Source organism: Scylla paramamosain, chromosome 8, assembly GCF_035594125.1.
Source record: "Scylla paramamosain isolate STU-SP2022 chromosome 8, ASM3559412v1, whole genome shotgun sequence".
NCBI lineage: Eukaryota > Metazoa > Arthropoda > Malacostraca > Decapoda > Portunidae > Scylla > Scylla paramamosain.
Genome location: NC_087158.1, coordinates 14,908,011 through 14,925,040, shown reverse-complemented (window position 1 = coordinate 14,925,040; position 17,030 = coordinate 14,908,011). Strand labels below are relative to the sequence as shown.

At 36.1% G+C, this 17,030-nt stretch overlaps 1 protein-coding gene across 1 annotated transcript in view; it reads right to left on the bottom strand.

The window, feature by feature from the left end:
- Positions 1 to 1,825: 1,825 nt before the first annotated feature.
- LOC135102544 (equilibrative nucleoside transporter 1-like) overlaps positions 1,826 to 17,030 on the bottom strand; it is a 19,785-nt gene continuing 4,580 nt past the window's right edge. The window contains exons 3-10 of the mRNA XM_064007825.1: positions 16,069 to 16,236; positions 15,676 to 15,797; positions 8,230 to 8,311; positions 7,392 to 7,531; positions 6,887 to 7,032; positions 6,283 to 6,515; positions 5,860 to 6,073; positions 1,826 to 5,526 (exon numbers count right to left, since the gene is read on the bottom strand). Of these exons, the coding sequence (XP_063863895.1) occupies positions 5,378 to 5,526; positions 5,860 to 6,073; positions 6,283 to 6,515; positions 6,887 to 7,032; positions 7,392 to 7,531; positions 8,230 to 8,311; positions 15,676 to 15,797; positions 16,069 to 16,236 (1,254 nt within the window). The 3' untranslated portion in view covers positions 1,826 to 5,377. The remainder of the gene's footprint in view (positions 5,527 to 5,859; positions 6,074 to 6,282; positions 6,516 to 6,886; positions 7,033 to 7,391; positions 7,532 to 8,229; positions 8,312 to 15,675; positions 15,798 to 16,068; positions 16,237 to 17,030) is intronic.

Here is a 17,030-nt window from a genome sequence, read left to right as displayed (position 1 = left end):
GAGAGCACAAAGGAGAAAACGAGGAATAGGGGAAGGAGAAAAAGGGAGAGAAGAGAACAGAAGAGAGAAGAACACAGGAACAAGAAATAACAAGAAAATGACAGCTCTCCCGTAAATACTCTAAACTATATAATACACTTGGGAATTAATTCTAAAAATTAGTTTTTAATATCATTATCTTATGGTTGGCAACTGTGCGGAAGAGGGTCAATGTGAAAAATTAATCACAGGTTTTGATGATTCATCCTTCCTAAATATTTTGTTTATACAGTGGAAAAATTTCATGCTTTGAAATACTGAGAAATTCATCCAATGGATTACGGAGAGAGAGAGAGAGAGAGAGAGAGAGAGAGAGAGAGAGAGAGAGAGAGAGAGAGAGAGAGAGAGAGAGAGAGAGAGAGAGAGAGAGAGAGAGAGAGAGAGAGAGAGAGAGAGAGAGAATTTTACCAATCAGGTCATAATGATCACTATGCCCTAAGCCAGGTTTAGTCAACAATGACTGTCCCATCATTAAATGTGGCTTTCTATCTCCTTTTTAGATCATTTTTCTTAAAGTTTTCCATATAGCTTATCTTATTCCCTTCTTTTCTTGGAGCTTAGCTTCTTATTTCCAGTTTCATAGCATTCTCATGCCAATCCTTAGTGGACTATCTGAAACTTTATATCCTTTACAGGGCTCCTTCAGCACTACTAACTAATGTAATGCTTTGTATTTTACAATACCAAGAAATTTATCTGAAAGATTGAACCCTCTGACAGGACATCTTCCAGTTACAGCATAATGATCACCACATCCAAGTGTTTAGATGATTTTCATTTGCCCACCATCACATATTCTTTGCTAAACCAGTCAGTGAAAGAAGCTCTCCTCCTTAAAGATTACAAGGCTGTCAAGTATCTGCATTGTAATGACTGGTAATTCTAGAATACAGAACCATATTTTAGTGACACCTCCACTTTCAACTCTATTGTAACATGCAGTGAACAGTTGCTGCAACAAGAATACTAGTGATACAAACTTTGAGGAAGATAGGGCACACACTTACTGTAGAAGATGGACATAATTAACATTTAACTTTATTGAAATTCTTTAAAACATAGATACAGTTTTATCACAAAATATTTTGACATTCTAATGCCAATGTTTTTGGTACAAGAGGCAGTTATAAACTGGCACTAAATTAATAATTTAGAATATAGTGTAAGGCAATTAGTTTTAATTTTGATTTCCATTGCTTTATCAAATATTACATTAAAGAAGAGCTTTATGATAATATATCTGTGTATGTGTGTATGTGTGCTTATTCCTGACATATAATAAGGGAACTGTGCTCAAACTGTCCCATCTCCCATACCTAGAAGTAATAAACCTTTCCTTAGTCATGAATACTTCTTGCATTGATCACTCTCATCTAAGTCATTCCAAATGTTTGTAGGGGAAACTATGCTTCTTGATGTCACTCCTACAAGTGGTCCTCTTCAGCTTTCTTTCTTTTCCCCTTGTGTGTGTGTGTGTGTGTGTGTGTAGCAGGGGATGGCTTCCCTGAGTTACTGAAAAAGGCCAACTTTCTGACACATGGACGGTGAGCTTCCTGAGCACCTGCCTAAGTCCACTGGAATAATGCACTCTTATACCTGTGGCAGGCAGCTGAATGTGTCAGCTCACTACAGATCTACTTATCTATAATTGTGTTATATATTAAAGCTATGCTGAAATTCAAGCATTTCTTGACATAAACAAGTTTCTGCTTAATATGCAAAGCTTGTAAATTTTCTGGGAAGGAGAAAATTCAGTTACAGGTAAAAATTGCACTAAAAACAAACATTTGACAAAGTGATGGTTTTAATTACTTGGCTCACATGGAACTAATGGATAATAGACCCAGCCTTCTACAAAGATCATAATACAAACAGTATTTTGCCAACAAAAACAAATGCTGTGCCATGACATGAATTATTTAGTATCATAAGTGCAAATTAACAGTTTCATAAAAAAAATATATATATATAACACTATGACTAAAATGTGATGTGCATTTTTATACAATACTGATATACTGAGCTCTGAAAACCAGTTTTCATGATAACATTCAAAGCAGATTGATTCAAAGACTTTTCTGTTATGTAATCTACTTTTTATTTCTTACATACCATGAAAAATTACAAACTCTAATGTCATGTTAATGGATCACACTGCAAAGCTTGTTTGGCTTGTATAATTTAGTCCTCTCTCCTGAAGTCTGGATCCCAACACTCTTTTTGCTAGAGAAACATGATGGTGGTAATACCAACAGTGGTAGTGATGATGATCAATATGATGATGATGATGATAAATGATCATGACAGTTAACTAAAAAAAAGTTATCCCTACCTTTGACAACTTTGGTGGTATGCTTTGTCAAGGCTATCTATTGAGAGCCATTTTGTGTACTTCATGTACAGCTACACATCTAAATCACCTTATTCATACTGTGAAATGCACATCATTGTCATGAGTAAACAATAATACAATGATGAGTATTATGTAATTCAATAGCATTACAAAATTCAACATTTCATCACATTATGTATTAATATTTCAAGTTCTTGAAAACATTATCTTTCACACCTTTGCCTGTTTACCTTTCCGTGTGTGGCAAAGATTTGTAGATTATCTCTAATCTATTGTTGGGGGTGCATGCATGCATGCACATATATGCAGGCACACACACACACACACACACACACACACACACACACACACACACACACACACACACACACACACACACACACACACACACACACACACACACTGCAAAGTGTAGTAGTCAGCACGCTTGGCTCACAACTGAGAAGGCTTGGGTTCAAGTCCTGGGTGTGGCAAGGCAGACAGTCAAGCTGTAGCCCCTATTCATTTGGCAGGAAGTATGTACAGGATGTAATCCAAGGAGTCTGTCCTTGCTGTCCTGGTGTATGAGTGGTCTCAGTCCTACCCAAAGATTGGTCATTGGTCGAGCTCTTTCTGTAGGGGAGTGGCTAGCTGGGTGACCAGCAGATGACCATAGGTGAATGACAGAAGGGCAAGAATGTTTGTCTTCCACTCTTGCTGGGTTGCAAGGCCACAACTCTTGGCTTACACCTTGTACCTATTCTCTGCTAAGTGACCAGGGTTTACAACATTTAAAACTTAAGCGATGGGCATTTAGTGGTGGAATCTCTTCTAATAACAGGCATTTTTAAGAGAAAAATCACTCTCATTCTTAAGAGTTATTATGAGCGAAGTGAAGTTTACTATAGAGGTTACCATTTTATTTTGAGCAGCCTGGTCTGGCCCAGCCCGACAATAATACTATTCAAATGCTAATATCTCTGGAACTGTGCAGCCGATCATAACGAAATTAACACCATATGATAGCACAACTCTATCAATTTTATATGATATAGCTTTCATCTTTTCTATTGGTTAAGTCAATGGGTAACTTGCAAATAGTAGAAAGGTGTCAAAAATGTAATTTGGTCATTTTCCTGCAATTTTAACCAACTTTCTTTTTGTCTCAACAAGAGCAGACACATATTATTGAGTGCAGAATGAAATTTCCTATCCAACGGTATACAGCAGAACCATTGCGTTCTTGCAGACTTTTGAGCTAGAGTGAATTGAATATCAGGCTTCGCTCGTTAATCGCCTTCCAGCCATTTTACTGGTATTTCCTTTAATACAGATCAAAGAATGATGAAACTTAGAGCATAAAAAGTGCCTATCCTTCTCCTTTCTAATGGTGTTTTTGTCTGACTTGTTATCTTAGTTCAGCTGGAAGTAAAGGTCGAATAACAATGTATCAGCCACTTTACAACAGTGGTTGTCGTTATGAGTTTGTTACACTGGATATAGCACTGGCTACAGCTCGTGCACCTGCAGCTTCTATCTTGTCTTATCCCCTCTGTCCCTCACCACTCTCCCCACATCTTAAAAGGAATGTTCTTCCATTGTGCCCAGAAGTTCCATGAATGTGATTCCTTGCCTAATAGCACTTACTGGGAGTGGGCAAAATTGGCTTACATTTGTGCTGGGCCATGTATTGGGATGAGGGCAAATCACTTCCTTCCATGATTCTTACTTTGTATGGACTACCAGATGGAAGATCATGAAAAAGTGGTAGGGAGCAGCTTTATAAGTGTTACCAAATAAAGCTCAAAACATTTCTCTTTTGCCTCTGCTTGATTTAAACCAGGAAAATTATTTGGCACACATATGCATCACATGTCAAAGCCCTGAGATGCACACCACTGCATCACCCATCACTTAGGAGTTAAGGAGACAACCTTACTTTGTCTCCAGCCAGCTGAGGATTAAAACTCAATCTCTCTTGAGTATGAGCCGAGCATGCTTGCCACATCACCGGGCTACATGATATAAATACATAAAAAGTCCATTGAAATTCATGTAAAAATAAGTCATGCAATTTTTCCTCTAAACAGAATTAATTTTCACTGTATAAAAAGGAGGTAGGGCATTACACTGATTCTTAAATACATAAGGAAATTTGGTATTTATTTACGTTCTGTGAAGGTGAAATATTACAAGGAATAAAGTAAAGAAAAGGAAAGAACTCTGAATGTTTTCCCTGTTCACCTCTACTGTATCTCGTGAACTTCATCATCTATATATAAAGAAATATGCCCATTTAACAGCAGCAAATCTTACCTGTTCCATTGGTTAGATCCTTTCATTCTGAGTATTTTGACTCCTATTTATATGCACCACAAATTCATTATAATGCTATGGATGGTGGGAGGTGGGCAAAGAAAAAAATATTGATCTGCTGTGAAAATTATTTGTAGATTCATCGAGAACACCATAATCTACCAGAAAAAAAAAATTATCTGCCATTGTGAGATGGGCAATTTTCTTAATACTTGCTAGTAAAAATTCCTTGAATTTTTATCATTTAGAGCTCAATGGCTATTCTAACCTCAGTACAAATAAGCATACATGGGTGATTTGATCAGCCCACAATAGTCATCGCCATGTACCACAAGGAAGTTGAGTTCTTAGCTAATTAGAGCAAAGGCAAATGATGAGAGGCCTCCTGTCAGCAGGCCCAGGCCCAGCATGGCTGCCATCATGCTGCTGGCCACCTCAGCCTTGTCCTCTGTCACAAGCCTTTCATTATCACATCAAAACAAAACCCTTATTTTCAATCTTACTGCCGTTGTTGCTGAATGAAGAGGCAGGATAAAATATAAAAGTGACTATAAAAACTAAATGAGAAAGTTTTCAACTGTGTCTCTCACACTTTATTTACTCAGATATCTTTTCTTCACTATGTTCATTATCTTTATTCTTTACCAGTTCTGATGCCTTATATCATGTCATATCAGAACACTACACATCTTACAAGTTACTCCATCTAGTCTGAAGACCATAAAACAATGTCAATGAAGGTAAGACACTCACCCACATCATAAACCCAGCCACTTGACGTCCAATGTAGTCACCAACATTGAACAAAAGGAAGGTAACAACTGGCTGGAAATACACCTCTAAAATAACAAAAAAATAAAATGTATTATTTTTTATTCTTATGAAAACTGACTTCAAATAATCAAGAAAATCATCATGTACTTTACTGTGATGAAGAAATATATATATATATATATATATATATATATATATATATATATATATATATATATATATATATATATATATATATATACTCGTATATATATATATATAAAGTAATTTCCATGAAGGACATTAGAAAAATAGGTACATCACTCATTTCTCTAGATTGTACCACTCTTAGGAAATAGTTATTTATAGATATCTAACAAATTTTAAATAAGACAAAATACAATAAATCTAATACATACGTGACCAAGTTTCATCTTCTGCAGTGGAAATAATTTTGACACACAGAGCTGGAAAGGCACCAAGTGTGACAGCAAATACACCCCACACGGATACTCCCAGTGGCCAAATCTCCTTAAATATCTGGACCTGCTCACTAAAGGTCCTTTCAGCTTGAGGGGCATCATCAGATCCTTTTTCAGGCTTTTGGCAATTGGTATAGTGCTTGTAGAAATCCTGGAAGACAATTGCTTGAATGACCAACTGACTGACTGACTTACTGATAGGTATTAAATAACTTAAGTTTTCATAGTGTGAAATCTTCTCTTATAAATGCATACTCTGAGCTTAGACAAAATACACTTACTGTAAACAAAAACTTGAAATGCTATACTTGTACACTCATAACACATTATTTCCACAAAGAAAAAAGTAATTTTACTTACTGTTTTTGACATGAATAAATAAGCCAGCAGAGTGAAAATCATGACGATGACAGCAATCATGAAGTAAATGAATGCAGAATTTTCATCCTTTGCTCCCACTGAGAGAGATACAATCCGTGCACCTGAAGCAAACACACCTCCAAGGGCCTGGCCTGACACCACAGCAGTTATGTACTTCTCGGGAAACATTCCTGCCACACCAAACAGGCCACCTTGAAAAATGGCACCAGCACCTGTGGATGATGTGGCATGGTAATACTGACACATATGTAGTGTTGATATGAATTACATAGATGATGCAAATAAATAGAGAAATAGATAAAATAATAGATGATGGTAAGTAAAGGTTGCATAGCACTGTCTACAATTTCATGCAGCATTTAAGTATTTCCATTTAAAAAAAATAAAATACATACTGTTACATAATGTCAAATTCATTCCAAATTGAGGATACATACTTTACAAAATTTTCAAATAAGAAATGTAAGTCTGCATATTTAGTTTCCTTCCATTAGAACTATAAGTGGTAACACATATGTGGCCCACCATCTGGCATGGCAATGTTTTTGATAACATGAAGTGTCTTCCCAACAGTCTCACTTACTGTTGATAAGGATGATGACAGTCATGGTTAGGGCGAAGAAGCCAATTTGCCACTCACTGGTATCCACTTGGGTGAATACAGTGGTGATGCAGAAAAGCAGGATCATTAACGTCAAGGAAGCCAGGAGCCTGATTCGCTGGGGGATCCTGTCAATCAGAAAAGAATGCATTTTTATGCACAGGTTTCATCACTCACAGCTCACACTGTAACTATCTATGCACATTACCTGAATAATATCTTAACACAGAAATGCAAACAATAGGGATATGATAACTTTATGCATGTCCAAAATCAAGCAATGAAATGAGTTTGAGATCTTTTTGTGAATCCCAGATATATAAAACAAAATTGGTAAAACTCTCAAAATTGTAGTATGTGAAAAGTTGAAAATTAATCATGATTACAAAATCTACAGCAGAACAATAATTACTCTACATTCATCTATACATTAAGGAATACTTTATACAACGTAAAGGAAAGCAAGAGCACTATGCCAGTTACTCACTTGTGACTGAAGAGTGCATTAATAAATAGGAATATAAAGTTGGGTATCTGAGAAAGGCAGACTTGCATGGGTGTGTACAAGTCTTGTAAATGCGTCCGTGTTCCATTGGCTGTTTTGTTTTCCAGCTTGAAATCCCAGTACTGAAAATTAATCAATATTGTAAATAGGATATCAGTGTTACTTCTGTACATGTAAGTCATACCACCCATGAATGTATGCATGAACTTAAGTAATGGTCTGCAAAGAGCACCACTGTTAATACAGAGAAGCTGATCTGAAAGTGGGTTAAATTAGCAATGAGAGGCCATCACTAAGGATTGTACCCTTGGCAGGACAATCACCATAACAGTATTCTCAATCATTCATCCTTTTTCTGGTAAACTCTCAAACTCCCTGCCTACTTCTATATTTTCTCCTTCCTAAAACTTAAATTCTTTCAAGAGGGAGGTTTTAAGACACTTATCCTCTAATTTTGAATGATTCTTTTGACCTTTCTTTAGGAACTGTCACTTCAGTATTTTTTTTTTCTTTTTTTTTTTTTTTTTTTTTTTGACTTGGGGCCCCTCTTACATGTTCAACACATTACTAGTCAAACCAAGATTGCTATGACCAGAATGGACCTTGGTTAACTTTGAGTGCACTGTCGCTACAAATAAAAGAATTATCATACTACTATCACTTAATATCCAGTAGTGAGGAGACTGAATATTTCACCAATTAATGGAGAACAAAACAGAGGGACAATAACTCCTCTTAACTGTGACATGGAGGTCAGTAATAAGTGCATCAAGTAACTCCAAACCACCGAGAAAGTGAGTGTCAGAAGCTATGCACTTACTGATTGTGCAGTGATGAAGAAGTTCCATGGCAGCAGTGTTCCCAGACCCAACAACAGGAAACAGAAGTACACCAACCGGCCCCTGTAAAACAAGGATCACTGTATTAAGAATGGTACAGTGCTTTTATACATGGAAACAAATAGACAACATCTCAAAAATAATAATGTAATGAAAATGAGGTTGATTCACTTCCTGATCCTTAAAAGACAGATGAGAGAAAAAAAAAAAGGATGTATGGTTAATTCTGCCTTCCTGTAAAGTAGATGAGAGAGAGAGAGAGAGAGAGAGAGAGAGAGAGAGAGAGAGAGAGAGAGAGAGAGAGAGAGAGAGAGAGAGAGAGAGAGAGAGAGAGAGAGAGAGAGAGAGAGAGAGAGAGAGAGACTTACTTCTGGGTCCCTATTAAACCTATACAAGGAAAAAGGGAAAAGTGGTATATTTAATCACTGTACATATTAGAAGTGTTCCAAAGGTTGTAAAACCAATTTATTTCCTGAGCTGCCTTGATACTTGTCTCTTAACCCTTTGACTGCTAATGGCACATGTAACTTTATTTTTAGCAACCACAGGTAATCTTGCTCATCAAAAATTAACCTACGATAAAAAAAAAAAAAAAAAAAAATGATGATACCTTTCACTTGTGAGTGTAGTTTTTCAAAATCCTCATTTAAACATATAAGAGACTATAATATCAAGGTAAGCTGTACTAATCAAAGCAGTCACAATCTTAATGCACTTTACATAGTCATATTGTATCATTATCAACTTGACCTCTGTGTTATGAGTGGCTCTCCTATCTACCTCTTTTGTCTGTATTCAGAAATGCATTGCTCTTTCACCATCACCTTTTTCTCAGAAGCCACAGAGATAATTAGCTGAATTCTGAAGTGTTCCTCTGTTAATAGAGTAGAAATCTTGTTAATCTGTCCCTAGAACCTTAACCTAAACTAGCCAGGGGCTGTGCCCCCCTGGACCCTCTCTGGGATACTAATCTAACTTCACTTAACCTAACCTATCCTACAGGATCGAGTCCAGGGAATTTTTTTGGGGGTAGTGCCCATGCCTGTTTCAAAAACTATGGATTTCCCACGGAAACTCAGAGATAAAGTTTCTTAGAATCCAGTAAGATACTATGCAAAAATCATATTCCCAGTGTTGTAGAGTATGATGGTTTACATCATGCTCTACAACATCATACACTACCTACTCAACTACAAACTGTTACGTTACCACAATTTATTTATTTTTTTCATTATTGTTTGTCTTACTCCTCAATCAGTGATTATCTTCACTTTCAGTAACTCTCTATCATTTTATCACTATCTTCACCACATCCTACTTTCACCACAATTTCATTGCTTCTGGAATGAGTTCTGGCCATTAATACTTTGTGATAGTAAACCAAGTAAGAGCATAAGTAGTTACAAGATCATTCGCCAACACATGCCAATGTGTCTCTATATGTTTACCTATCATCCTTGTCTATAAATGTTTTCTAATCCTCTCTTAAAGCCCTCTATCGACTCTGCACTAACACTATAACTGAATATATTCAAGTTATCCATCTATTTGAGAACCTGGCTCTTCGTACTTCTTTCCACGATCTAATTTTATCTAGCTTGGTCCTTTTATTTTCTTAAACTAAAATAGTTGCCACAATTTTTTGGATGTTCAATATTAAACACATAAAGCCCTGCTACCAATGAGACTACAGCCACAGAAATACATGTTGGTTCAGCTACAGGTGCACCATCAAATACACACTAGACTGCCCTGTTCTTAGTTCTTCTTCTGGTACCTTAAGGAAGAAATAATAATGAAAACATTAATAACATTTTGACATTAAAATAAAGTTTATAAGTAGATGTATATCTTAAGGTGATAATATATTCAGAAATTTCAATATATACACACCATTCTAAAATCAAAGGTACTGAAATTTAACCTAAGCAAAAATGGAGTCTTTCCTTTCTCCAAGCAGGTGAAGTAACCCCAATATAACTAAGCAAGCATCTGGTGCAAATAAATAAATATATAAATAAATATGATAATAAGTAAATCAAATAAACAAAAGAAAATTAACTGTGTAAGGAAAAAGTGAAGATATGGTCACATCCAATAGGACAGTCCACTAATTTGAGTACCAATCTTTTAAAAGCCTCCTGTAATTATTGCTTTATCACATAAGAATTAACAAAAATAAAGCTCCTCGATGGTTCTACTAATTATATGAATGACAAGCATTTTGACTGAATGCTCAGAACGATCAGTATACTAATGATTTTTGTCCTTTGTGTCACAGCAGCAAATCTTTTGTACAAGTATGCGGTTTATGTTTTTTACTTGAGACACTATTTGGGTAATATCATAATGCAGTAATGCTTCGTCTAGCAAGTCCTCGTAAGAATATGATGAGTACTGATTGAAAAAAAAAAAAAGAAAGAAAGAAAACCCCAGCCGAACCTACATGCCCCGACATAACGCACTGATGTTCCGAACTCCCGATTCTTCTCATCATATCCACCAAAACAGTGTGAGAAGTCCTGAACTTCATCACAACCATGGAAGAAACCTTTATCAGACTGTTTGCACTTGCGCTAGTGCTGGCAAAGGTGACTCCAAGAATTCTATCTCCACACGAATTAGTGACCTGTCTTATTGGACTGCAAAGGAAGAGGATGCAGCTAACAATTCTAAAAAGATTGATAATATTTGCATTTTAAATTTCAAATTGGACAGCCTATTGGGTTTATTTACACTAGAAATAATGTCTTTCCTTACGAGAGAGAGAGAGAGAGAGAGAGAGAGAGAGAGAGAGAGAGAGAGAGAGAGAGAGAGAGAGAGAGAGAGAGAGAGAGAGAGAGAGAGAGAGAGAGATGCTTTACACCTATTAAAATCTTTAACATCACTTATGCTGCAAATAATTATTTAGCCATAGCACTCAGCCAAAAATTTGATAGAAGAGCAGGAATTTAACAATTAAATGAGTACCTTTATAGAAATTGGTGCAAGCATTACAGTTAGATAAGTCATGCTTAATACAATGTTTGGTTTTTGCATGCAGCATAGTTTCATGAATACTAGGCTTATAAAAGTGAAAGATGCATTGCTAATGATGAAAAGATACATATATTAAATTGCTACCAGCTACTGAAATGAACAAATTGAACTAGACATTACTCACATTGACTTTCATCGTTGTCATAGAGTTCAAGTAAGGTTTCCATATATAGAGGAACTGCTTTTCTTTTTTTGAGAATGGCAATTATTGAATGTAAGAGAGCACAAAGGATAAAACGAGGAATAGGGGAAGGAGAAAAAGGGAGAGAAGAGAAGAGAAGAGAGAAGAACACAGGAACAAGAAATAACAACAAATTAAAGAAAAGAGAGAAAAAAAACGAGGAGGAAAACATAACAAGGAAATAAAACAAAAGAAAGTGGCTCACAGCAAGAAAATGTTGCTTACATAAGAGCAGGTATTTTTAAACAACACCAGTAAAGAAGTCTCTGAAATATAAAAAAAAGATAAATCAAGCGTACAAATATCACATACCTTATCTAACTCAGGATCTTTTTTCATCCAATGTAGAGCAAGCCACTGTCTATGTCTCTCTAATGACTCATCATCTTCTGAATGGGGCCTTGGTGGAAGGTAAGCCTTTACTCCACACATCAGTGGACACGTAGTCTCTTTTGGCGCTATGCAAGGGATCTTCTTTTTCCTTGACGTCACCTCAGTCACTGAGGAATCCTGCCTCTTTCTTGAATTCTGAAACTTGCGCTGGATGCGCAATTTCCATTGCAGCTGCAATTCATGCTCCTCGAGATCACTGTTTCTCAGGATGGCAGGAAATGATGTCAAAACAGCATTTGCCATATTCATATACTGTTCTGATGTTGGATAGCTGAAATATGATAATGATAATAATAATAATAATAATAATAATAATAATAATAATAATAATAATAATAACATATTATTAATAATAATGGCACAATACCTTGATATGTAATAATGATGATAACAATAATAATGATAATATCAATCTAGCTAACTATAAAGATGGCTTAACTCCTTTTATTATATTATTATTTATTATTATTATTATTATTATTATTATTATTATTATTATTGTTGTTGTTGTTCTTCTTCTTAACAATCATCTAATTGTGCTTTTGTCCCAGTGAAATTGGCAGATAGTGGGTACACTATCTGAATAGTACACTCAAAGGTGGTTTCACACCTATCAGTACCTTATTAGTATCGGATAGGTTTAGTGTCAGTGATATGCACACATATCCTTTCAGACGTGGAGTTGGCTATGATTGTCATAATTCTTGATGAAGAGCAAGATGCTTGCTTAACAAAAAATAAAGAAAAGAAAAGTGGGTACATGAAACGTGGAAGAAAAAGAGAAACTGAAGGAGATTTTGCTACTCTGTATGAGGAATTAATTAATGATGAAACAAAAATTTTCCAGTACTTAAGAATGTCCAAAAACTGTTTGATGACATTGCTCAGTGATGTGTGGTGTGGTGTGGTATGGTGTGGTGTGTTATGATGTGGTGTGGTGTGATGTGGTGTGTTGTGGTAAGTATAATGTACAATGTGATTAATTACATCAATTAAAAATAGTATTTATCACCATTTCAATTTCTTCTATTTTATTTCAAACACTTGTCCGACATCCGTGAAAATTTTTAAAATACCAGTGACAACGATATTCCATTTCACGGAACGCAGACGTAACAATCACTTCAGTCAAAACACGGTACTTCGCTGGACGTGTGTAAATGCTTCCGCTGAATTCCAAAATGAAGAATTTTTTTTTTACTGACACTGAAGCACTGAACAGCACGGAACGAATACGGCACTGATGTGTGTGAAGCGACCTTAACCCGTATCCCTCTGGAGGCACATTCCTGAAGTCTGGTAATGTTTCGGCCCATTTACTCTTGTAGCGGTTAGGTTAGGTTAGATTAAGTTACGTATAGGTAATTTTGTGCGAGAATCTCAATGAGACTATTTTAGAGAGAATCCTACAGTTAGTTTTGGAGCTACAGCCTAGTGTCCGTACAGGCTGGCAGACGACTCCTTCCAGACTTCAGGAATATGCATTCTGGCCCTTCACAAGAACTGACATCAGATCCCGGTATGAACACAGGCAGTGCATCCCATGTTCTTTTGTCCCTCTTCTCATTGCCTCCCCATTATATATATATATATATATATATATATATATATATATATATATATATATATATATATATATATATATATATATATATATATATATCACTCAACATCCCTACAAGCAACAAAACTTACCAAAACACACTCAAAATACACTCAAAACATCCAAAACACAACCAAAACACATCACACCCCCCCCAAAATACCCACTACACTCACCTAAACACAACCAAATATTGAATATTCACTCAAAACACCCCATAACATCTAAAAACATCCAAATAACCCACCCCAACCACGCTAAATTTATTCAAAACACACTCAAAGCACCCCAATATACCTAAAACTCATCCAAACACACTCAAAAGATTTAAAACACCCAAAATACACTACAACACCCCAAAACTCATCAAACACACCCAAAACACATCAAAACATCCAAAACACACTTAAAGCACCACTCAACACCACAATCACGCCACAAACACACCCTTAAAGACCCAAAACTACTTGCACACAATCAAATACACCTCAAAAGACCCGACACACACACCCAAACTCACCAAAACACTTAAAACAGAAAATAAACCCAAAACAAACTCACTACACCTCAATATACCCCCAAACACACCCATAACACACAAAAACATCCCACAATATACTCAAAACACCCCACACGACTCAAACCACTTACAATATAACTAAAAACATCCTAAACCACATTTAAAACACCCAAAATTCACCCAAAACACAATGATAACAGCAAATATACACCCAAAACACACCTAAACACCACCAAAACACACTCTAAACACCCCACAACATTCCTACATACATCCTACACACGTAAAACACCCAAAACACACCAAATATTACAGAGAACTGCAGCGCAGCAAGGGAAACTAAGCTAAATATTGTTTAACTGTTTTGCCTCCTCCTCCATTTCTTTTTATTTCTTCCTTCTCCTCTTTCATTTCTCTTATTTTCTTCCTTCTACTACAACTATCTACACGCCTGACTTTAGAAACAGCTGGAAACACTTGGAAAACACTGGAAATTACGGTAAATATTGAGGAGACACTGGAGCAGACCGAGTCCCGAATCCCTGATGACGTCACAGGCGAGGTGCCGGCGCCCCGCTGCCATACGTACGTAACTTATTTCATTTTGAAATTGACCCATAGAAAAAATGAAGCTAGGCTCGAATGCATTATATATTCTGACTTGACAATTACTTTAATTAATATTCACAATATCAAAACACCTCCAGTCTCAGTAGTTATAAAGAAATATTATGTGAAATATGGAAAAAGTGTTGGAAATTTTGACACCATTAAAAACACTGAAAAGTCCACCTATTCCACTTTACACTGGTAAAAAAACATTTTAAAAAATCTGAACTATTTTATAAAATAATGCACACTTAGTTACAAGCTATAATAAAAAAATAAAGAAGCTAAAAAATGACAAAATAACCACTTTCAACGGGACAATAAGCCTATTCAAATTCCACATACTTAACTCAACAGGAACGCAACATACTTTAAAAATCATAAACGATTTTTTGAAACAATAAAATCTTCATTAAAGCCTCAAACAAAAAAGCCAAAAACCAGGCTGGGTAAATTTCACCGTACAAACTGCCCCTTATTTACATAAAAAAAACAACACCAAATTCAGCACATTTACTTAACTGAAGCAAGAAAAACACTTCAAAAGCAACGAAATATTTTTAGAAACCATAAAATCTTACTATAGAAGCCAAATAAATTAATTCAGAAAAATTTAAAAAAATATTGGAACCAACAAGCCGGAACAGGTGCCAGTCCATCATGGCGGCCCTCGGCGGCGACCTCAGTGGGAGAGCCGGCGGCCATGTTGCCTTATTTATTCCTATATAACACCAAAACCAGGCAATGACGGATATATCTGACCAGCGGATATGAAGGCTAGACATGTGGATCCATCTTGTGATATGTTAGGCTTACAATAAATGAGAGACGAGGCAAATAATGGCTAATAACACAGCTGACAGCTTGTTTACATATTGGCGAACATTAAATATTTGAATAAATTTCCAACTCTTTCCAGACTCAGACGTAAACAAAACCTAAATATAAATAATTAACCCCTAAAGAAACTAAATAACGAATAATGAATCCTAAATAAACGAATACAAGATATTACAGGGAGGATTAGGGTGTTGTGAAGGCAGTAAGGCTGACTGAGGAGAGACTGGCCCTGCTGGACTCACCTTACGTACTCGTGCCTCTCTGGTGATGCTTGACGGTGCTTGGTGCAGGAAGAAGATGTCGGGAAGACGGAAACACTGGATATGAAGGCTAGACATGTGGATCCATCTTGTGATATGTTAGGCTTACAATAAATGAGAGACGAGGCAAATAATGGCTAATAACACAGCTGACAGCTTGTTTACATATTGGCGAACATTAAATATTTGAATAAATTTCCAACTCTTTCCAGACTCAGACGTAAACAAAACCTAAATATAAATAATTAACCCCTAAAGAAACTAAATAACGAATAATGAATCCTAAATAAACGAATACAAGACATTACAGGGAGGATTAGGGTGTTGTGAAGGCAGTAAGGCTGACTGAGGAGAGACTGGCCCTGCTGGACTCACCTTACGTACTCGTGCCTCTCTGGTGATGCTTGACGGTGCTTGGTGCAGGAAGAAGATGTCGGGAAGACGGAAACACTGGTTAATAGAGCGTGTAGGGCAAGATTGACCAGTGCTGACCAAAACACTGCAGCCAGCCAGCCGCTCGCCGTGGTAACTCCCCAGCGCCACCTGTCACTGATCCAACACCCACCCACCCACACACACGCACACACACACACACACACACAAAAGTTGACATGCTATCAAATAATATGTCAAATAATATAAATATCCTCACTTCCTGACTCTCCTTTCCCCACTCCACCCCCGATAAGTGATTATGAACGCAATCTTCACTCAATGCGGCACCGTGTCACCGCAGCAAACACGAACCAGGGTAGAATAGGCTCAACTGAAATGCTCCTACTCTCTCTCTCTCTCTCTCTCTCTTCTCACGACTGTTTTTCAAAGCTATAAAGATGATTATCAGGGTTTTCAATGCTGTTTCTCCTGTTATTAATGTACAAATGTTGTTAATTTGTCAATAAAACCGTAAAAATACCCTTGAAGACCTGTGCAACTACTGACAGAGAAAGAGAGAGAGAGAGAGAGAGAGAGGCATTATGTGTGGAGCTGAATATATTTGGAAGCAGATTTATGCATTTTTGTACCTCAATTCTGTATATATATATATATATATATATATATATATATATATATATATATATATATATATATATATATATATATATATATATATATATATATATATATATATATATATATATATATATATATATATATATATATATATATATAATATATATTGAACTCTGTCTTTACTTCATTGAGTTTTACAAGTAGAGATCTTGTTTTTGAAGTGTTACCTTTGTCATACTTGACATTACTTGATTAATCACAGGTTTTGATGATTCATCCTTCCTAAATATTTTGTTTATACAGTGGAAAAATTTCATGCTTTG